The following is a 24,239-nucleotide window of genomic DNA, read 5'->3' as shown; positions in this document are numbered from 1 at the left end:
GATGTACAATATTATATAAGTTGCAGGTATATGGTGTAGTGATTCACAATTTTTAAAGGTTATACTCCATTTATAGTTATAAAATATAACTGTACAATACATCCTTGTAGCTTATTTTGTAAATAATAGTTTGTACTTCATAACTCACGAGCTGTATGGAAATAGGCAGCAGGTTGAATTTGGTTCATAGGTATATCCCCAAGATAAATGAATTCATGCCTGTCAAAAACCATTTATAAGAATGTTCACAATAGCTATATTCATAATTTCTCCAACCTGGAAACAACCCAAATGTTCATCACAGGAGACTAGATTTTTAAAATTTCAATACATTCATAAAAATGGATTATTCCATAGCAATGAAAAAGCATGAACTGTCTCTTTGGATGATTATGTGGTGCGTTGGGTGATTATCACAAAGTGTTGTCAGAGAAGCTAGTCACAAAGATTAATATTGTGTGATTCCATTTTGTGAACTTCTGTAGTGGCAAAGGTAATCTGTGGATTTAGAAATTAGAATAAGTTGCCAAGTGGGACGGGGGAGGGATTAACTAGAAAGGGATATGAAGGCAAATTCTATATGGTGGAAATGTATCTTGATTTGGGTGTTTGCTATGAGGTTATCTATACATTTGTTAGAAGTTTTTGAATGGTACACTTAAGCTTTATATAAATCATCCCTCCATAAAAAATACTCCTTACATAATTTAAGAAGAAATCAATTAGTTGTTGACATTTAACATTATAGTATTTCTTAGTAAAATCCAGATTTCTGGCCATAATGGTCCATATTCCTTCATAGCAGCCATCAGCCAAACTGCGCTGTTCCAGTAGGGTAGCCAGTAGCCAAACTACTGTGGCTCCTGAGTGCTTGAAGTGTGGTGTATCTGTTTTGAGGTCTGTGGTACAGATAAGTACACATGGGGGTCTGAAGCATTAGTCTGAAAAAAGAATGTAAACTATTATATTAATTTTTATCTTGCTTACATGCTGTAATTGAGGACATTGGGTTAAAATATACTAAATTAATTTCACCTGTATCTTTTTTTAAAGTTAAAAAATTTTAATTGTGACAAAATGTATGTAACAAAATTTACCATCTTAACCATTTTTAAGTGTGCAGTTCAGTAGTGTTGAGTATATTCACATTATTGTGTGACCAACCTCCCCACCTTGCAAAATGGAAACTCTGCCCCCATGAAACAACTCCCCACTGCCCTTCCCCCCAGGCCCTAGCACCCACCATCCTACTTTCTGTCTCTATGAGTTTGACAATCGATCCCTCATGTAAGTGAAACCATACAGTATTTGGATTTTTGTCACTGGGTTCTTTGCTTAACATTGTTTTTGGTAATATAGCTACTACACAATTTACAATGATATATGTGGCTGACGTTACATTTCTAGTGGACAGTGTTGGAGGATAGTGCACAGCAGCTGCCACTTTGTGACTTGCCATTTGTTATTATTGCATTTATGCTGCTTATGTTTTTTCTAATGGATTGAGGAGATTGAAGTATTTCTTCCATTCACGACTCCATCCAACATGGGAAAACAAAGGATTTTTGCCTTAGAGGGTCACATGTTTAAAAAAGGAGAGGCATAGTTTTCTTTGTGGAAAGGTAGTCATTTCTGTTTAATATACAAAGCATTTCTGTGTTCAGTGAATACAACCTAAGATACCATTATGAAACAAATGATTGCTGTGCTCATTGTACCCTTGGCCCCTGTCAATATTTCATTTGAACTCTTCATTTCTTTCCCGTATGTAAATTTAATTCAATTTGGGAGAAAAGATTCTACCCAACCACTACAATAGATCTTCTCCTGTGATTACGTGACATAAATCACTGGATAGCAGGTACTTTATTGATTAATTTTCTAATAACGTTTCACTATTAAATTTGGTGTACACATGACTAGGAAACAACATTTAGACTGAACATTGACAGACTAGAGTTTTACTTTTCACTTTTTAAAAGCTTGAAGCATTAAAAGAAAATCTTTCAGCAGCTTAAGAAAAATAGCACCTTCATTAAAATTTTCAACAATAAGGATATCATTATATATGGTTACAGTTCTGTTAAGTGAGAGTTGTTTAAAACCACGTAAACAGAAAGTACGAGAGAAATTCAGCTGTATTTTGTCTTTTGCTGTCTGGGGGAGGGAGGTTCTTTCCCAGGTGAACAATTCTGGAGAAGTGCCATGGCCAGGGAAGGAGAATGTGTGCCGTGACGGTGTCCTAAAGGACAGCTGGGCGAGGATGGAAGATGCCTTAGAGGACTGGGGCGGGGAGGGTGGGGGGGACTCGAGGCGGGGGGAGTCAAGGAAGGGAGGGAATACGGGGATATGAGTATAAAAACAGATGATTGAACTTGGTGTACCCCCAAAAAAATAATTAAAAAAAATAAAATAAAATAAAAAAATAAAAAAAAACTAAAGGACAGCTGGGGGCCCTAGAGTAATAGTTGATATTCATCAGCCAGGATTGATGTCCCACTGCTCTCGGAGTTATCTGTTGAACACCAGTGAAACGCTGGTCAGGGAGCTTACAAATGCTGAGCATTCACTTCTTTTCTCCCTCAAACAGGGCTTGGAAGTAGCGAGAGGATGCTCTCGTGGGCAGATTAGAGTGCAAGTTATTTTATGTGATCTTGTTCCATTTTTTTAAGATTCTTTTTGCAGGCTGAGCTGAAACAAATACCTTTCTGAGAAGAGAACCATAAGATTAGCTTATAGTTGATTTACTAAGAATATAGACTTTTTTCTTGCCTTTTTTCTTTTGAAGTCCATTCCTGCCTTGAGTGTTGGAGAGCTGCCGGGGTTAGGGAATAGTAAAACATTAAAAATGGTGGCCATCCAGTCTTTAGAGGAAAGTCTTGGTTTAATTTTCCAGATTGGTTATTCTGTTTATGTCTCTTGGGCCCTTGGCTGATTGATCACGCAGGGGTTTGTCATATTGCCTGCTTCTTTGAGTCAAATGTGGACATAGCAACTGAAAATAAACATGATGTGGATATTAGAGAACCAGGGGCCTTCTTTGCCTGGGGAGCTGGGATACTGCTTGCTGTTGCTAAGATGTTTTCTGGCTTTAGCACAGCATCAATCATTGGAAGTGCAGCTGTGTTTTTGGAAGAGCAAGTTAAGGGAAGGCAAAGGCACACTGATGAGTATTATCCTGAACAATGGATCCAGATGCAGATCATTATGCCTAATCCAGAATATTATACCCATTTTTGGCATTCTTTGTGCTGTGTTATTGTGTGTGATTTGCTGTGCTGAGAACTCAAAGTGTGCCAAAGTATCATTTCTGTTTTCAGAATAGTTTTGTCAGAAATTTGAAAGCTGAGTGAATATACCAGACTGTTGCGTATCAGCTCCTTGTGGCATCGAGTGTGGCTAGTGGTTTTGACAGTAGAATCTAACTAAACGTTGGACTGATTGCTCTAACTTGATAGCATTTTCCTTATTCCATTATGAAAAGACAACTGGAAATTGAGTGTGAAAATTCCTTAACCGATGACATAGGGTGAGAAAGTGTTGTATCCAGTAAGTTTGCCCTGGGAACGAGGGGCCTTTCTGTAGGCTGGTGAAGAGCCAGCTCTGCCACAGATGAGCTGTGTCATCTTAGCTCCTTCTGGTCTGTTTCCATGTCTGTAAAAGAAGGCTAATGATCATCTTACCATAGTGAGTTGTGAGGATTAAATGTTAATATTTGCAGATCTTAATACAGTGTCTGGCATGTAATAAGCACTATATAAGTTTGGCCTGCTACCGTTTGTCACTTGATACTGATTTCCACAATGTCACATCCTTTTTCTTGGTGCCGAACTAAAGGCTGAAGTGGGAGATCTGTCCAAAACCTGAATTTGATCTGCCATGATTGAGCAGCAGTTGAAAATGTTGAGCCAGGATACCTTGTTAAACTGTAGCATTTTTGTATCATGACATTATTATAGGAGTCCTCATTGTGTTGAAATCAAATTTAATCTATATTTAGTGCTCTGGAATTTTTCCTCAGAAGTGACTCATCTTTTGGCCATTGAGTTCCCCTTTTTGCAGTTTTCAAATAAAGTCTCACTTGAGCTTCTCTGATTCTGCTCGTACAGAACTGCCGCTGCCTCGCTTTATGATGTCAAAGACCGATGCTGAGATCCGGTTTGGGAACACGGGTGAGCTGCACGGAACTAAAGTTCAGGTTCCATATTTAATCACAGAGAAAAATACCTTCAAAAGAATGGATGATGAGGATAAACAGGTAAATAGTCTGATCAGGCATGTCTGTTTGCTTCTGACCATGAGCCCTCGTGGAGCAGTGCCTCTTAGCTGCTGTCAAGCTTCCAGTGAATTGCACCATCTGGGATACAATTATAGACTTGGAAGTGAGCCAGTAAAGTTTCCTTGTAGCAAGAAGAAGAGACTGATGCATAGAAATTACCAGGAGCCATCATGGGCCATTTAGAGCCTACTTTAATGTATAATTGTGTCTCAAGTAAGGCTACTGATTTAACACACTTATTTGATTTCTCTAATCACCATTTCCAAATGGGTTCTTTGAAATGTAACTTCTAGGGGTTTTTAATAAGTCCATTCTTCAAAAAAAAAATCTGGAGAAAAGCTTTCTCTGGTTAAATATGTTTGGAGAATCCTGATTCATGCCCTGTTCTTGGGGGAAAGGCCAAAAACGCAGTCTTAGATGTTTGCAGTGCACATTAGCACAGTAAAGACCCTGAGAAGTCCTGCAATAAAGAGACCTGGAGATTGGCATGTACTAAACTTCTTTCACCAGGGAATGCCTTCTTGGGGAGCATGTTTGGAGTGCCATCCTGGGAAATGCTGCCATTACATGTGTAGCAGGAACAAGAATAGGGTGGATGGGCTTTTAGAATTAGACCACTAATTGCAGTAGTCAGATAGCGATTGGCAGAGACAAAAGCATGAAATTCTAGACCAGTGAGCGTATCAAGAAGAGGTAAAATAGACTTATACATTAGTAAACCATCAGGGCATCAAGGTACATCTCATATTTCCAATGAAGATCCTGAATTATGCAGGAAAGTCAAATTATATTCAATCATAGTATCTTCTGTAAGGAAAAGAAATTTGTTATGTTTAGGAAGACCAGTCAAAATGTTTTTCAAATGCAATGACTATTAAAGGATTAAGTTGGAAAACTAATGCTCACCCTGATAATGCTGGGTATTTGAGGTATTGTTGCAGAAGTTTCATGTTTAAGTGAGGTGTAGCATGTTCTGTTGTATAATCCATGTTCGGTGGCTTTCATAATTCTCATACTTAAACTAGTTCTTCAGGCATTTATATAAAAGGGAGTACAGGCATACCTTGGAGGTAGTGTGGGTTCGGTTCCAGACAGCCACAATAAAGTGAGTCATACGACACTTTTTGGTTTCCCAGTGCATACTAAAGTTACATTTACACTTTACTGTAGTCTGCTAAGTGTGTAATAGCATTATGGCTTAAAAAACCCAATGTATATACCTTAATTAAAAAGTACTTTATTGCTAAAAACTGCTAACTGCCATCTTAGCAAGTAGTGGTAACATCAAAGATCACTCATCACAGATTACCATAAAAATACAATAATAATGAAAAAGTTTGAAATATTGTAAGAATTACCAAAATGTGACACAGAGACATGAAGTGAGCCAATGCTATTGGAAAAACGGTGCCGACAGACTTGCTCAATGCAGGGTTGCCACAAACCTTTCGTTAAAAAAAAAAAAAGGAACATCTGTGAAGTGCAATAAAGTGAGGTATGCTGTATCAGACTCTTCAATCAATACTCTTTGGCATGTCTTCTCACCAGCATTTGGAGAGGAATGAGGGTCCACTATCCCAGGTTGGTTGATGCTCTGGGAATTTTCCAGGCCTATCCCCTGGCTGCATGATTGAGGACATCCTTTCACTTTAGGCTGGATTTATGCTAGGCCCACCCAATCTGTGGGTGTGAGCTTACAATTCAAAGCAAACATTCTTTTATTTGAAAAAGAATACTTCATTAGTATCTCAAATTGCATTATTATTGTTATTTTTGACTAAGAGCACCTGTATAGTCTCTATGTTGACAAAAAGTACTGTTTCCTTGTTACTTGGGTGTATTCCAAAGTTAATGCTACCAGTCTATTGGTAGCATTAAAAAAAAATGGAGGAAATCCACTAGCCGAGTAATAAGGTTGCTTGTCTTGCCTGGGGTCCTACATAAAGTTCACATTCTAGTTGAGATTTGAATTGTAGTTTATTAAAGTTCCATCCTAGTGTTTAGGAGTAGGCTAGTGGGAGTGATTCACCCATAATGAATTGTTTTGCAATTTCTCAGTATAAAAAAAAAGCTGGCATTTTACTTTGGCTAGTCAGCTCCAAGAATATTTAATATTAAGCATTTAAAATATATAAAAAACATCCACATTGTTGGAAGACTTGATAAGTGTAAATCCAGGAAATAGGAGCCTTTATTAATGAATGAAAATTGAATCTATTCACAAAGAGATCAGAATTGGGGAGTGTGAATGTTATTTCATGTGATCAGTGTCTTTCGTTTCCCCAAGGAAAATATTATTGGAATAACTGGAAGTGTTTCAGACTTGTTTTAGTAATTTAGGTAACTGAACTCTGGCAAGACTATTCTCTGGGAGACTTTTGAATCCTCAGACACTGCTTTTTAACCAAGCTGCATTTTTGAGAAAACATCTCAAGTACATGCCATTTGTTAAAGCAGCCGGCTTACTGGCAGTAGAGTTGTGTTATACTTCATAACTGCAGCTCAGAGCGCCAGGCTCTTCGAGTGATCATCTCTGAACTCTGCTCTGGTTCTTTGAAGCAGGAAACGCAGTCTCCCACGATGTCACCCCTCGCCTCCCCTCCTTCTTCCCCGCCTCATTACCAGAGGGTGCCCTTGAGCCATGGCTACAGCAAACTGCGGAGCAGCACGGAGCAGATGCATCCAGGTAAGAGGCCAGCTGTCCCAGGCAGTGTCTTAGAGACTCCTTCATCCATCAGGCGGCAACACCACCAGCTGCTGAGTCTCCTGACTTAATTACCTCTGGCTTTGGAAACTGGGCTCAATTTAATTTTATACTCTCAAGCAAGGTTTAAAAAAATATAAAATGAAATCTATGTTAGTAATGCCTTGGTTTTGTCCTACAAACTAGTTCATCTTTAGACTTGTAGATAACGATTTAGATAATTTCATTCTTCATATACAAAATTCATTACACAAGAACATAGCACGTGAAGTATTTGTATTGTTTTGGAATTGTTATTCCTTTCTGCAAACATACCGAACATATTTATATGATAACTACTCTTATGAAACTACTTTAAAAAATAGAACTCTGCAAAAGAGTTGATTCAACCTTTAAAGACTGAGCACATAAATGAAAATATTTAGTTCTTGTGTTTGGGAATAAGAATAAGGGAAATGCCAATGGAAGCATTGTGCTGAGGTGTGTGAAGTGCCTAGTTGTGGGGTTGCCTGCTTGCTCGCATTTGTGCTATGCTGGCCATGTTAGTGGTAAAATATGTTAGTTGGTTCTGAGAATGGCTTGCAGAGTTGGCTGCCTAGGCTGCAAAGCTTAAAGCTCCATAAATTCACTGTAGCATCTTGTCCTTGTGGGGCTCAGATTCCTAGTTTAAGATATGACCAATTAAAGGTATTCTAGAATTGGATATGTATAACCCGCCCCACCCCCACCCCTTTCAAATTTTGTGTGCTGTAAGTGAAAATGACCCAGATTCTGCAGGTTTTTGTTGCATTAAAAATAGTGGTGACTTCTAGAGGGACACAGAAAAATGTGTGCTAGTCTGGACTAAAGAGAGGCTATAATCTTGCTGAGAGAAGCAGGTGGCATAATGGAAAAATCTTTTGATTAGAATCAGAAAGTGAGGGTTTATGTGACTAGCTATGTGACCTTGGGCAAGCCACTATACGGCTCTGAACCATGGTTTTCCTTTCCTCTTTTTAAATGGAGTAATAGTATCCTTTGGGGGTATTGTGAGGAGAAGTGAGAATATGAGTATAAAATCTGATTGGAAATTAAGGTAATGTTGTTGGGGGATAGGAACAAAAAAATCACTCCCCTGGAACCTGAGTGTTCCATTGGTGTCTGAAATGAAACAGGGTTGAGAATTATTCATTTTCCTCTTATAGTCTCTCCTGCCCAATTTCCCTAATTTTAGAAGTGGCTTTTGTTTCTTAATTTCATCTGGGTTTGGAAGTTGGAGTCCTGTGCCTAGGGTGGTGCCCGGTTTTTGGTTTTTAATTCACAGGTGAGTCTTTTTTTGTTCTACCAAGTCACCAGGTTCTACTCTGCCTTTTTTTTTTTTTTTTGATATTTCTTAAAAAACCTGTCTGTACCAGTTCTCTCTGCTTCATGCTCGATTTTCTCCTCATTCCATTCAAATTGGGCTTTCATTCCCCCAGTGGCAAGGAAACAACCTGCTTCTCTCCTTCGTTCTTGACTTTTAGCAGGGTGTGTCAAGGTTGTCCATGCTTTCATTCTTTCTTAGCCTTTTTTTAAAAAAGTGAGGTAAAATTCACATATGATAAAATGCATACATTTAAAATCTTCCATTTGAGATTTAACAAATGGATATACCCATGTATCTACAACTTTGATCATGAATATTTTCCTACCATGTGATCCAGCAATTCCCTGCTCCTGATTATATATCTGAAGAAAATGAAAGTACAAATTTGAAAAAATACGTGCACTCCAGTGTTCATAGCAGCATTATTTACAATAGCCAAGATATGGAAGCAACCTAAGTGTCCATCAACAGATGAATGAAGAAAGAAGATACACATACATACATACACACACAATGGAATATTACTCAGCCATAGAAAAGAATGAAATTCTGCCAGTTGTAGCAACATGGATGGACCTAAAGTGTATTATGCTTAGTGAAATAAGTCAGAGAAAGACATATACCGTACATTATTACTTATATGTGGACTCTAAAAAATAAAATAGACGAATAAATATGACAAAACAGAAACCTACTCACAAATGTAGAGAACAGACTAGTGGTTGGGGGTGGGGAGAAGGGCCAGTTATGAGTAGGGGATTAAGAGGTACAAACTACTATATACGAAATCCATAAGCTGCAAGGAATACAGCACAGGGAAATATAGCCATTATTTTATAAAAACTTTAAATGGAATATAATCTATAAAAATATTGAATCACTATGCTGAAACTAATATAATATTGTAAATCAACTATACTTCAATTAAAAAAAATAGTCTGCCTGGAAATAGAGACACAGATGTAGAGAACAAACATATGGACACCAAGTGGGGAAAGTGGGGAGGGTTGAGGGGAATGAATTGGGAGATTGGGATACCAAATTGTACACCCTAAATATATGCAGTTTATTGTATGTTTAAAAAAAATAGTCTGCCTGACATTAAAACCAATATTTCCATCACTGCAGAAATGTCCCTTTCCAGTCACTCCTTCCATGCCCCTTGCCCCCCAATGCAAGCATAGTTCTGATTTTTATCACCATAGATTACTTTTGCTTCTTCTAGAACCTCATATAAATGGAATCATATTGAATGACCATACTCTTCATGTCTTTCCCTCAACATAGTGCTTGAGATTCTCCATGTTGTGTGTCTCAGTGGTTTGTTCCTTTTTATTACTCAGTATTGTTCCATTGTATGAATGCATCATGGTGTGATGATCCATTCTTCTGTTGATGGACATTTAGGTTATTTCCAGGGATGGCTATTATGAATAATGATGCTATGAACATTCATGGGTGAGCCTTTTTGTGACACATGTTGTCATTTTCCTGGCACCTAGGAGTGGAATTGCTGCACCTTAGGGTAGGTGTATAAGAAACTGCCAAGGAGTTGCACCAAGTGGCTGCATACTCCCGCTGGCAATGTATGAGAGTTCAGTGCTCCTTGCCAGCAGTTGGTACTCTGGTTTCTTTCTTCAGTGTTTTTAATCTTAGCTATTCTATTACAAGTGAAGTGACATCTCCTTGTGGGCACTCTTTTTTTCTTGAAACATTGTTTTCTAAGTTTCTGTTACCCCTTCCTACATCATGATCCTTAAACTTGGATTTATGCATTTTCGGAAAGGAATTTTGCTTCTAGGACAATTTTCTAGGAATACGTTTTTCTGGGGTCGTTTCTCTGTGCAAGAGTCTGCCATGATTCCTGGCTAATGGGGTGTATGTGTATGTTTTAAATTAGACTGAGCATCTTTGGACCAGTCTGTTTCAGAGCCCCTCTTTTGCCTTTCTCCTGGGCTCCTGCTAGTCTCCTTTGCTGGATGTAGCTATAGCTGATGCCTGTTGGGTAAGACTTATGTGCCAGGCATTGTTCAGAGTTCTTTATGTGCACTATTTTCTACTTACTGCAACCCTCAGAGGCAGATACTGCTATCTGTATTTTAAAAAATAATGTTTAAATCGCAGTAATACTTCTTCCCACTCAACCTGTTTCTGGTCTCCAGAGGCAACTACTTTCTTTTTTTAAAAAATTTTTATTTTTTAAAATTGAAGTACAGTTGATTCACAGTGTTTCAGTGTACAGCAAAGTGATTCAGTTATATATATCTATTCTTTTTCAGATTCTTTTCTATTATAGCTTATCACAAGATATTGAATATAGTTCCCTGTGATTTACAGTAGGTCCTTGTTTATCTATATTTACTAGTGTCTGTCTGTTAATCCCAGATTCCAAGTTTATTCCTCCCCTCCTTTCCCCTTTGGTAACCATAAGTTTGCTATCTGTGTCTGTGAGTCTATTTCTGTTTTGTAAATATTTATTATTTATTAATTAATTTAGTTTTTGGCCATGCCATACAACATGTGGGATCTTAGTTCCCCAACCAGGGATTGAACTCGTGCCCCCTTCAGTGGAAACGTGGAGTCTTAACCACTGTACCGCCAGGGAAGTCCTCTATCACTTTTTTCTTTTATCTTTATTGGAGTATAATTGCTTTACAATATTGTGTTAGTTTCTGCTGTACAACAAAGTGACTCAGCTATGTGTATACATATATCCCCATATCCCCTCCCTCTTGAGCCTCCCTCCCACCCTCCCTATCCCACCCCTTTAGGTCTTCACAAATCATCGAGCTGATCTCCCTGTGCTCTGCAGCAGCTTCCCACTAGCTATCTATTTTACAATTGGTAGTGTGTATATGTCAGTGCTACTCTCTCACTACATCCCAGCCCCTCCCCCCCACCGTGTTCTCAAGTCTCTTCTCTATGTCTGCATCTCTTTTCCTGTCCTGCCACTAGGTCCATCAGTACCATTTTTCTAGATTCCATATATATATGTGTTAACATATGGTATTTGTTTTTCTCTTTCTGATTTACTTCACTCTGTATGACAGACTCTAGGTCCATCCACCTCACCACAAATAGCTCAATTTCATTCCTTTTAATGGCTGAGTAATATTCCATTGTATCTATGTGCCACATCTTCTTCATCCATTCATCTGTCGATGGACATTTAGGTTGCTTCCATGTCCTGGCTATTGTAAATAATGTTGCAGTGAACATTGTGGTACATGTATCTTTTTGAACTACAGTTTTCTCTGGGTATATGCCCAGTAGTGGGATTGCTGGGTCATATGGTAGTTCTACTTTTGGTTTTTTAAGGAACCTCCATACTGTTTTCCATAGTGGCTGTCTCAATTTACATTCCCATCAACAGTGCAGGAGGGTTCCCTTTTCTCCACACCCTCTCCAGCATTTATTGTTTGTAGATTTTTTGATGATGGCCATTCTGACTGGTGTGAGGTGATACCTAATTGTGGTTTTGACTTGCATTTCTCTAATGATTAGTGATGTTGAGCATCTTTTCATGTGTTTGTTGGCAATCTGTATGTCTTCCTTGGAGAAATGTCTGTTTAGGTCTTCTGCTCATTTTTGGATTGGGTTGTCTGTTTTTTTGATATTGAGCTGCATGAACTGTTTGTGTATTTTGGAGATTAATCCTTTGTCAGTTGCTTCATTTACAAATATTTTCTCTCATTCTGAGGGTTTTCTTTTTGTCTTGTTTATGGTTTCCTTTGCTCTGCAAAAGCTTCTCAGTTTCATTAGGTCCCATTTGTTTATTTTTGTTTTTATTTCCATTATTCTGGGAGATGGGTCAAAAGGGATCCTGCTGTGGTTTATGTCATAGAGTGTTCTGCCTATGTTTTCCTCTGTGAGTTTTATAGTGTCTGGTCTTACATTTAGGTCTTTAATTCATTTTGAGTTTATTTTTGTGTATGGTGTTAGGTAGTGTTCTAATTTCATTCTTTTACATGTACAGCCAAAAAAAAATGTGGTGTGTGTGTGTATGTGTGTATTTTACACACATACAATGGAATATTATTCACCTATAAAAAAGAATGAAATAATGCCATTTGCAGCAACATGGATAGACCTAGAGATTATCATACTAAATGAAGTAAGAGAAAGAATAATTTCATATGATATCACTTATATGTGGAATCTAAAAAAGTGATAGATTAGGTGACCACATGTTTTTTGTGTTTTTTTGGCTTTACTGGGTCTTCTTTGCAGTGTATGGGCTCTTCGTTGTGGGCTTCTCTCTGGTTGTGGCACATGGATTTAGTTGCCCCGTGGCATAAGCTTCTCTAGTTGTGGCGTGTGGGCTCAGTAGTTGTGGTGCATGGGCTCTCTAGTTGTGGTGTGCAGGCTCTACAGTGCGTGGGCTCATTAGTTGCAGTGTGTGGGCTTCTCTCTAGTTGTGGTGCATAGGTTTAGTTGCCACACAGCATGTGAGATCTTAGTTTCGCTACCAGGGATTGAACCCGTGTCCCCTGCATTGGAAGGCGCATTCTTAACCACTGGACCACCAGGGAAGTCCCAACACAGCTTTTTTTATCCCTTCATCTGTTGATGGACATTTAAGTTGCTTCCATGTCTTGGCTGTTGTGAAGAGTGCAGTTGTGAATAGTGCAGTTATGAACATTTGGGGTGCGTGTATCTTTTCGAGTTAGAGTTTTGTCTAGATATATGCCTGGGAGTGAGATTGAAGGATCATATGGCAACTCTAGTTTTAGTTTTGTGAGGAACCTCCATAGTGTTCTCCATAGTGGTTGTACCAATTTACATTCCCACCAGCAGTGTAGGAAGTTTCTCTTTTCTCCACACCCTCTTCAGCATTTATTATTTGTAGGTTTTCTGATGATGGCCATTCTGACCAATGTGTGGTGATACTTCATTTTAGTTTTGACTTGAATTTCTCTAACAATTAGCAATATTGAGTATCTTTTCATATGCCTGTTAGCCATCTGTTTGTCTTCTTTGGAGAAATGTCTGTTTAGGTCTTCTGCCCTTTTTTTGTTGGGTTGTTTGGGTTTTTTTTTTTTTTTTTTTGATATTGAGCTGTATGAGCTGTTTGTATATTTTGGAAATTAAGCCCTTGTCAGTCTCATTGTTTGCAAATATTTTCTCCCATTCCGCAGGCTGTCTTCGTTTTGTTTATGGTTTCCTTTGCTCTGCAAAAGCTTTTGAGTTTAAGTAGGTACCATTTTTTAATTTTTGTTTTTGTTTCCATTACTCTAGGAGATGGATCCAAAAAAATATTGCTGCGATTTATGTCGAAAAGTGTGCTGGCTGTGTTTTCCTCTAGGAATTTTATGGTATCTGGTCTTAAATTTAGGTCTTTAATCCATTTTCAGTTTATTTTTGTGTATGGTGTTAGAAAATGTTCTGATTTCATTCTTTCACATGTAGCTGTCTACTTTCCCCAGCATTACTTATTGAAGAGACTGTCTTTTCTCCACTGTATATTCTTGCTTCCTTTGTCATAGATTAATTGACCACAAGTGCATGGATTTATTTCTTGGTTCTCTATCCTGTTCCACTGATCTGTGTCTTTGTTTTTGTGCCAGTACCATACTGTCTTGATGACTGTAGTTTTGTAGTATAATCTGAAGTGAGAAAATGTGATTCCTCCAGCTCCATGCTTCTTTCTTAAGATTGTTTTGGCTGTTTGGGGTCTTTTGTGTTTCCATACAAATTAAAAAATTTTTTGCTCTAGTTCTGGGAAAAATCCATTGGTAATTTGATAAGGATTGCATTGAATTTGTAGATTGCCTTAGATAGTATAGTCATTTCAACAGTATTGATTCTTCCAGTGCAAGAATGTGGTATATATTTCCATTTGTTTGTGTCGTCTTCAATTTCTTACTTCAGTGTCTTACAGTTTTCTGAGTGCAAGTCTTTTGCCTCCTTAGGTAGGTTTATTTGTAGGTATTTTATTCTTTTTGATGTGATGGTAAATGAGATTGTTTCCTCAATTTCTTTTCCTGATACTTTGTTGTTAATATATAGCTATGCAACAGATTTCTGCATATTAATTTTGTATCCTGCTACTTTACCAAATTCATCGATGTGCTCTAATAGTTTTCTGGTGGCAGCTTTAGGATTTTCTATGTGTAATATAATGTCATCTGCAAACAGTGGCAGTTTTACTTCTTCCTTTACAATTTGGATTCCTTTTATTTCTTTTTCTTGTCTGATTGCTGTGGCTAGGACTTCCAAAACTATGTTGAATAAAAGTGGTGAGAGTGGACATCCTTGTCTTGTTCCTGATCTTAGAGGAAGTGCTTTCAGCTTTTCACCACTGAGTATGATATTAGCTGTGGGTTTGTCATATATGGGCTTTATTATGTTGAGGTATGTTCCTTCTATGCAGAGGCAACTACTTTTGACTCTTTTTACCTGTTTCTTCTGATAGCTAATGTTTTATCTTAAAATCAATATCTGTTCTACTTTTTCTTATACATCTTATTCTGGTGTATCAATTCTAGATACCTTCTCACTTAAGAGCATGGGCTGTGATGTCAGTCTCCTGGGCCTAAAGGTACACTTGGTTGGCCTACATTTCTCATTTCTATTTCTAGCCTGTGTGACTGTGGGTATTTTGCTTTTCTGAGCCTCAGTTTCCCTTATCTGTGAAATGGAATAATCTCTGCCTCAGAGGTTTGCTCTGTGGCTGAAATGAGGAATGTTATATAAACATCTGTTCCTAGCACAATGCCTGGCACATTGTAGGTGCTCAGATGTTCCTTTGTATTTTCTTTTGTGTTTCTAGAATCTGGCACCCATTTTATTTTTGAAGCTCTTAAGTATTCTTGAAAGTCACCTTCTGGATATCATTCATTGGGTGACTGCACATGGAGAGTCTTTATTGAGCCATTAGTTGTGGTCTCTGTTCTACTTTGACACTGAATCTCAGAGTGATGAAATCTCTAGGGTTCATTTTATATTCCTCCCCTTGGAGAAAGGTGGTACTTCTAGCTCCTTATTCAACCTCTTATAAGGGGCTCTTAGAATTATTTATTTTGCATTGAGTTGCATGTTTTGGGTTTTATTTGGGAGGAAGGGGAGTAGAGGCAGTGAGTAACACCCACCTTTTTACCTCCTGAGTTTAGTGTCAGTTGAAGAATGAGACAGGAGTCAGACCAATGGTGGCCTGAATATCAGCTCTGGTACCAATAGAGCTGATTGGAGCACGTGCCTAAGATTTGATGAATGGAAGCCTTTTAAATAGCAGAGTATATATAGAATTTACCTTATAGTTAGAATTTGAACACTAAACATGGAACTTTTCTAACTACTCATTATTTTCTATGCCAGTTTAGGTTCACACCATTCCACTTTTCCAATTTATTCCTAATCTTAACCTGATGTAAATATTTTCTTGCCTTATCATGAATTGGGTGACTGTCTTTAGATTGTTCAGTTAAATTATACCCAGGGGCACCAAGGTTTGTTTGCCTTAGGTGTCCCTATGTGTATAAACTCTAATTCCTTTGCTAATTCTTCCCTGAAGAGCAGAGAGACATTGTAGCAGTTTGTGTATGAAATCATAATTTTGGGGTGGAATCTTTGCGTACCATGCTGACTTTCCCTCCTGTTGTTTCAGCTCCTTATGAAGCTAGACAGCCCCTTGTCCAGCCCGAGGGACCCTCACTGGGGGGCCCAGGAGCCAAACCCCCTCGACATCAGGCTTCCCTTATCCGGGTAAGTGACGTCGCTGTGGGGTTATATCGGTGGGAGACTTCGGGAGCATGGCTTTTTGATGGGCCTGTTTTTTGTTTGTTTGTTGTTTTGTTTTTGTAAGGAGGATATAAAACTGACCCCTAATGCAAATATTGTACTTCTTTCTCTATTGCTTGTGTATTTTCATAAATCTTTTCTACTGTGTATATTTCTCCCCTCCTCAGTGTCTTTAGTCTAACCTGGGCTGGTTCATAATCTTTGGTATGTTTAAAATGTCCTTCCACCTTTATCTGCTTCATCAGTAGGCACCTCCTTCAGGAGGCCTCTACTTTTTCCAAAACAGCCTAGCTTCTCTCTGCCTTATTCTGTATTATTTTGGGATGGAATCTTATTGAAGTGCATAGTTTGCTGTTGCCCATTTGTTTTGTGCCTCCAGTTACATTGCAGGCTTTGGAAGGCAGAGGTGGTTCTCCTGTATTTTCTTTCAGTGCCTAGTTCAGTGCTGTTTGGAGAACAGTTATTCTACAAGTGGCAGCAAATATAGTTTCCTGTTTGTAATCGATACGATATGTCAGAAGCACAAGTGATCTCTCAGTTTCTCCTGGCTACACCACAACTTAGGAAATTTCAGCTTCCCTTTCTCCAGTGTTTCCTTTGGACATAGAGCTCTTGTTTTTTCTGTGTCTGCAACTGTTATCTTGTGTAGTACCCCTGAGTCCTATGCTGGTGAAGTCATATTCCCAAAAAAGGGTGTGTGCACGTGTGCGTGTCAGCATGAGAGAAACCATGAGAAAACTGGGTTGGCTGTTTGACTCTAAAGAGGAGAGGAAGTAGGGTGGTTTGTATAACATTCCAGTTGTCCAGCTTAGGAAGAAGGATCATTTATGCGCAGGGAGTTCGCCTCACAATAGAAGGGTAATGTCAGATAGTCCCGTAAAGAAGTGGGCTGGTATTCTAGAAGAGAATCAACAAGGCTAAGGGAGGTTGAGCTTTCCACTTTATAGCCTCTGGGGATGGGGCTCTGTGTTAGGTGTGGTACAGAACTTAACTTCTGAGGTGGAACTCTGTGTACAAAGAATTTTCGTAAAGATGGTAGATAATTCAGCCATATGCTGTGTATTTGTGTGTAATGCTTCCTCCAACTGTCGGATCTAGGTATTGCTGTATCTCTTAGTATAGGTGAGGTAACTGTGGCCGAGAGAGGCCAAGTCATGGGTCTAAGGTTTCATTCATAACTAGTAAGTGGCAGAGCCAGAATTTGAACCAAGCCTGCCCAGTGTCAAAACCTGCTCTCTCAAATACTTTTCTGTATACGTTAGAGTCCCATGTTACAAGGAGGCTAGGTTCTAGAGTTGCTGTATAAACAAACATTGAGTGTTTATTAATATTAATAATTTAATGATATTAATATATAATATTAATAGTAAAAATATTCCTGAAAATCCCTTATTGGTACCACATTGGGGAGCCAAGGTGTCATTCTCTCCTAGGTCCAGTAGAGCTCAGTTTTACCCCCAAGTTGGAATAGACAGTTGTTTCTTCAGCTGAGCCCCAGATGGAGTAGTTGGCTGCATTTAGAGGTCCTGTGGTACAAAAACATCTGTTTTTAAACATGAGAATCACACCCACTGTGGAGTGATGGTTACATTAGGAAGGGTATCAGAGGGACTGGGATTCATCTAAAAAATCTGCGAGGTGTGGCCATGCATGTTTCTGCAGAGTCTATTGTAGTGCTGTGGAGACTGCATCCTGAACTGTTAGAATAATGGTCAAACAAGTAGTAAATCCTGAACTTCACCATGGTTGGATGGGGCTCATCAGGCCCTTTCTACGTAGCCACCTGGCTGCGATGGCCATGGGCTCTCCCTTGGATTGGTGTCTTGAAACTTCTCTTCTAATCTCTAGGTCCATTTTTCTGCTGGTAAACATGCTTCTTGAGCACTTCAAGCAACTAATGTTTACTAAAGACCTGTTAAGTGCCAGGTACTGTTGAGAATACAAAAATGAGGTCTAACACTCCCAGTCCCCGCCCTCATGGAGTTTATAGACTGTTGGAGGAGATGACCATTGATCAGACCATCACAAACTAAATATGTAATTATGATATGCAGTAAGTGGAAATTACACTGTACTTTGAGGATGAAAAATGGTGGTGGGAAGGTAGGACCTAGCCTTGTCAGGCAGGGGTCGATCAAGGCAGGCTTCCAGCAGGGAGTCACACTTGAGTTGCAAGGGGAAGGAGTGATCCGTGTTAACCAGGTGAGGGGTGGGGCTGGGGAGAGCAGGCAAGTGGATAGAGGGAGCTGCGCATACAAAGACGATTTCTATGAGCTTTGCACTTTATCCACCTCTCTCGTGGTGCTCAGAGATATCTTATGAGGTAACACCTGTCATTATCCCATCTTTCAGATGACAAAACCTGAGATATAAAGACCTTGCTTAGTTTGCCTAAGGTCACATCTAGGAAGCGGTAGGGCTAGAGTTCAAACACTGGACACGATTCCCTGGTCTTTGTCTCAGGAGCCGGATGGACGGTGATGTCATCTGTTAAGTGGAGAAGCCCTGAATGGAAAACTAGCGTTGGAAGTATTGAGGCAAGATCATGAGATCAGTGTTGCATGTTGGGCTTTGAGCTTTTGAGACAGCCAAGAGGAGGAGGAGTCAAGGAGATGGTAGGATATGTGGGGCCGGAGCTCTGGGGAGAGACGGGGCTGGATAGAAGTATTTGGCAGCCATTGGCCATTAGAAGGACTTGCGGGATCGTGCAAAAAAGCTGGAGAGGTTCTCACCCAGGTCCAGCCAGACTCTGGATGACCTTGGGGCAAGTTCCTTCTCTTTTCTGTAACATGAATGAGTTGGAATGGATTTAACAGTCTATTGTAATACTCTACAACACTCTGATTCCCTTAATGTTTGTTTGGTGTCAGTGGAGGTCCCCCCCATCCTGTTTGGAGCACTGCCTTCTGTTTAAGGTGAGAGCAAGGGGATTTTTTTCAGAACAGCAGCCTGTGGTTTTCATGGTTGATGTGTTTTTCTTTCTTCAATTCTTAGGTTTCCTTCTTAGGCCTTTCAAATTGGTTTGGCTGGACTCCATGTTCCAGAAAGCCAAATGCCAACCTGAGTTAGCTATGTAGATGAGACGATGTAAAGTGGCGGTTTTTGGTGGCAGGAGATTAATAGGGATTGGGCATGAGGCTAGGCTGGGCCGGGGTCACTCATTTGCCATGTTGCCATGCTCATGGGCTGATGGCAGCCTCGCTCTCTTCTAGCTTCCTCTGTGGCCTTGTGTTCAAGCCCTTCCTGCCTGATTGGAAGAGAGGTGGCCTCTGGGAACCAGCAAAGGCTTTTAGGGACACTGGGCCAGCACTGTTGCAGCTCGTGGGCTTGGCATTTCAGAGGGGCTTGTGTTGAATTCAGTGCCCAGACATTGGAACGAACAGTCTTAGTATTTTAGGAATTTTGATTTTTTTCATTCAGGTGTTGGATGTTTTTCCCCTTGAAATTTCAGATACTGAGCACATCCTCTGTTGATGCATGGTTGACAGTGGTTTGTAAAGAAATAATAAATCTTCTTTCCTGCTTCTCTGTCATGGTGTGTTGATAGGTCATTTTGTGGTTTACCTTTCACAAGTGATCCTAACCATGTAGATTGTGTAGTCATTTGTGATTTTCCTGGTGTAGGGTTTAGAGTTATCCCTCCTGCTCCCACCATATGCCACCGCTTTTGTTTTTGCCACGGTTGCCAGAAACTACCTTGTGTTAAGTGCTTGTCTCATTGACCCCTTGGCAGCATTTGACAGTGACCGCCTTCTTGAAATGCCCTCATTGGGTGTCCATGATGCCATCCTTTCCTGGTTTGTCTCCTGCTTCTGTGACTGCCTCTTCCTAAGCTTTTTATTTCAATTTCCCTCCTTCATCTGCCTCTCACATGTTGGGGATCCCTGGCTCCAGTTCTCATTCTTTAGCTACATGGAGGCTGATGGCCACATCTTGCCATCTGCCAGACCTCTTCACTTGAATGTCCCACTGTCACTTTATTTTTTTTTAATATTTATTCATTCATTCATTCATTTATTTGGCTGTGCCAGATTGTAGTTGCAGCACAGAGAATCTGTTTTTGCCGTGTGCAGGATCTTTGTTGCAGCAGGCAGGATCTTTAGTTATGGCCTGTGAACTCTTAGTTACGGCATGTGGGATCCAGTTCCCCGACCAGGGATCAAACCTGGGCCCCCTGCATTGGAGCGTGGAGTCTTACCCACTGCACCACCAGGAAAGTTCCACCACTGTCACTTTAAATACATCTTTTCCCACAAAAGCAGCTCTCACCCTCCCGCCCCTAGCTCCACGCCCTGGCACTTGGGCCAGCACGCGGCTCACTGTCTCTGATGCCCCTCTCATCCTATCTGCCCATCAGCTACCGAGTCACTTTCTAAATACCTCTCTTAACTGTTTGTTCCTCTGCACTTCCTCAGTTCAGGCTGTCCTCTGTCACCTGTCACCTAATCTAATCTGTTAGCCTCTGACTCTTTCTTCCGGCTTCCACCATTGCCCGCTTCAAATCCATTATTCTCGAACAAAAGTCATCTTAAAAACACGAATCTGATCCTCCTGTTCTCTTGACTGAAGCCTGTCCCCTCTCTGCCCACTGCTCCCAGCAGATCAGCCCCAGCTCTCGGGGCGCTGGCGTCAGGGCCCTGAGCACCCTTGCGGTCGCAGCAGACCCCGCAGAGCTGCTCAGTATTTTCCACATGGTCAGTGTTTTCTGCATGGGAATCCTACTCTCCAGCCTCGGTCTTGTCTTCTGGGTTTTCTCCTTTCTCTGAATTCATCTATCCTTTTTTTTCCCATTGATGACACGAAGCGTGAGAACTTTCTAATATTTCTTGGACGTGTGAGGTTTCCGTTTCTTCACTCTTAAAAAACAGTTCATTGCTCATCTGCTCATTTATCTGTGAGGCTCAGCTGGAGGGACGGGCATCTGATCTTTGATTTTCCATCCCAGAGGCAGCCAGTGTAGTCTGTTTGTTTTGTGTCATCCCAGGAATATTTTCTGCATCAGCAAATACAGGTCCTCTTCTCTGTCTGACACATGCAGTATACCTTCACCTGGCTTTAGGGAGACTGGTTTGGGAAATGAAATATCCTTCCAGCCAGATCCCACTAAAAAAAATATCTTTTTATTTTAAACCAAATACACTCACTTTTAAACCCTACACATACGTTCTGTGATTTTTTTTTTTTCTTCTCTTTATGGAGGGATGAACTTAACAGTCTTTTGGGGCAGATTCTCAATACTCGCTGCTCTTCTTATTTCAAAGGCAAAATAATGACAAACAGAATTTAGAGAATTTTATCACCGTGCCATTCTAATTGGGGGTTTGGCTATGTTTTCTGTGGAAGTTTTCTGATGAACAGGTAGAGGAGGAGATGTTAGACATTGCTAGCCAGCCACCATATTAATCTAAAAGTCTGCAACTTGAAAAACATTTATTTAACTTAGTTGTCTTCTTTTCCCCTCATTCTCACTCAATTTCAATTTCTTGCCATGCCCCCCACCCTGCCCAAAGGTACTTATGGCCAGAGACGGGTACTCTCTGCTCCTTCGGTCCTTTTGGAGTGGTTCTAAATAGCAAGGACCTGTGTCACGGGTGGTGAAAGAAATGAAGACCCCCAGGCTCTGCTTGGAGTGGTGTTGGCATAAATCCGGAGAGAACTGATAGTCACCACAAGTGAATTGTTCATTCTAAGAGTTTTGATGGCAACAGGGTGAAACAGTCTTTCTGGAAGGCTGACACCGCACTGAGAGAACTTCCTGTGGTGGGAAAGCTATTTTATGGGTAGATTGGACCAGGATGCTGGGAGGACAAGGTGAGTGGAGACTAGAGATTATTGTGGCTGAAGGATTAGGGTGGGATGGAGTGAAATGGCTGGGGCTTGTGTCTCAAGGGAGCTGGTCTTCCGATTTTGGAACAGAAAGAAGCAGGAAGCAAGTGGGGCATGCAAGCTTCTGTCCCAGCCTCTGTGGTTCCCTCCCCTGATGCTCAGCCCAGGGGGATGACCCAGGAGGCAGCTGGCCGGTGGCAGCTCTTTCAGGGTCCAGGATGTCCCTAGCAAGGCATCATTTGGCCTGTGTGTGGGTTCATTTTTGTTTTGTTTTTTTTTTCAGTAGGGCCTCAGGCCTTTCCCCCTTATTTTGGAATCTTTCGCCTTGCCCCTTTTCTCTGAGCTCTGACTTTGCCCCCTGTGAAGTGCTCCGAGTCTCCTCCAGCATTGGGCCGCTTCCACTAGTCCTGGTGTCACAGGCTGACCACGTGCTGTTCTCCTGAGTGGCTGGAGCCCAAACACTGCCTAGTGTCAGTCTCCTTCCTCACTAGGCAGCAGCCAAAGAGCTTGAGGATTTTGGTTGCTTGTTTCAGATTCTGCAGTCAATACCACGCTGTTATTTTATTGGATCATGGGCTGTGAGCTTTCAAATACTCTTGTTCTTCAGAGCAATTAAAAAATTTTTAAAATGTGTACAATTCAAAAGATGCAAAAGGGTACGGAGAGAAAAGTATCCTTCCCACCCCTTCTCCCAGCCGTCCATTTCCCCATCCCAAGGCACCTGACATGACCCGTTTATTTTGTATCATTAGAGGATTATTTTATGCATATACAAGTGAATATAGGTATTCTTATATGTAATTAATTATATATAATATATGCAAAATATATAGTTCCAATTTTTTACGTGTGGTAGCATACTATATATCTGTTATGCACTTTGCATTTTTCACTTAACAATAAGCTTTAATAACATTCTGTAAGAGTACATAGAGTATGTCCTCATCTTTTTGGTTTTTTCGATTGCATAGTATTTCCTTGTGCGCATCTGCCAGAAATCATGTAACCAGTCCCCTCTGATCAATACCTAGAACTCGCAGTCACGCAGTATTTGTATATATGTAGGATCAGTTCCCAGAAATGGAATAAATGGGTAAATGGCTACACATTTTAAATTTTTTATTTTTTTTTAATTTTTTTATTTTATTTTTTTATTTTTTATTTTTTTTATATTATTTATTTATTCATTTATTTATTTTACTGGCTGTGTTGGGTCTTCGTTGCTGCACATGGGCTTTCTCTAGTTGTGGTGAGCGGGGGCTACTCTTCGTTGTGGTGCGTGGGCTTCTCACTGCAATGGCCTTTCTTGTTGCAGAGCATGGGCTCTAGGCGCATGGGCTTCAGTAGTTGCGGCACATGGGCTCAATAGTTGTGGCTTGCGGGCTCTAGAGTGCAGGCTCAATTGTTGTGGCACACGGGCTTAGTTGCTCCGCAGCATGTGGTATCTTCCTGCGGCAGGGCTCGAACACGTGTCCCCTGCATTGGCAGGCGGATTCTTACCCACTGCGCCACCTAGGAAGTCCACATTTTAAATTTTTGATAAGAGATTTTCAAATTGGAGACTGTGCCTATTTACACACTTACTAACAATGTATGAAAGTATTTTCTCATACCCATGCAAATGCAGTGTGCTAAGAAACTTTGGGATCTTGGCCAGTCTGATAGGTGAAAAGTGAAATCTTGGTGTAGTTTTAATTAGCACTTCTCTTGGGTAGTCAAGAGGAGGTCCCAGGCCCCCCGATGCCCTTGGAGGAGGTTAGGGATCCCACTTCTTTTTGGTTCTGGAGCGCCTCAGGCCCACTGGCACTGATTTCTTGTTTCTACCTTTATGACAGTAAAGTTGAATTAGTTTATGGGTAGAGATTAGGGCTAGGAAAATTTTCTGTTTCGGGGATGGTAAATGTCAGCATAGTGTGTGTGTGTGTGTTGACCTCTCAGCATTGCTCAAACAACTAAGTTCTCTTCCTCTGACTGAAATGGAGGGGGGAGAGGAGGAGGGAGGGAGGGAGCGAGGGGCAGCAGGGAGGGAGGAAGAGAGTGTATGTGTGTTTGCCTTTGTGTGTAACAGGAAGAATTGGTTTGATAAATTTTATCGGAATGCATGCAACTTCTTCTCAGTTTGACATCTTGTTTTACCAGATTCGTCCCCCATGTGATTTCAAACTCTAGCTGGAGTTTGGTCATCTCCTAAGTGGTGAAAGGTTGATGTGTTCTACTTTCCGGAATCTACCTAGAACCCAAAGATATCCCAGTGGTCACTGTTATTACCACAAAGAGGTCCTAGTTTTCATAGTATCCAGCCTCCTTTTCCTACTTATTTCCTTCATGTATTTATAATTCTTTTT

At 40.4% G+C, this 24,239-nt stretch overlaps 1 protein-coding gene across 3 annotated transcripts in view; it reads left to right on the top strand.

Annotated features, from left to right (window-relative positions):
• REPS2 (RALBP1 associated Eps domain containing 2) overlaps window positions 1–24,239 on the top strand; it is a 202,110-nt gene that overhangs the window by 63,319 nt on the left and 114,552 nt on the right. For 2 of the 3 annotated variants that reach the window (XM_057719142.1, XM_057719141.1), the window contains exons 3-5: window positions 4,110–4,258; window positions 6,842–6,965; window positions 15,935–16,032. In XM_057719142.1, coding sequence (XP_057575125.1) covers window positions 4,110–4,258; window positions 6,842–6,965; window positions 15,935–16,032 — 371 coding nt within the window. Of the gene's footprint in view, window positions 1–4,109; window positions 4,259–6,838; window positions 6,966–15,934; window positions 16,033–24,239 lie in introns of all 3 variants that reach the window. The other variant, XM_057719140.1, reaches the window with a different exon arrangement.

The sequence above is a fragment of the Hippopotamus amphibius genome, chromosome X (assembly GCF_030028045.1).
Source record: "Hippopotamus amphibius kiboko isolate mHipAmp2 chromosome X, mHipAmp2.hap2, whole genome shotgun sequence".
Classification (NCBI taxonomy): Eukaryota; Metazoa; Chordata; class Mammalia; order Artiodactyla; family Hippopotamidae; genus Hippopotamus; species Hippopotamus amphibius.
The sequence above is the reverse complement of the archived record's forward strand: the minus strand, read 5'-3'. Positions and strand labels throughout refer to the sequence as shown.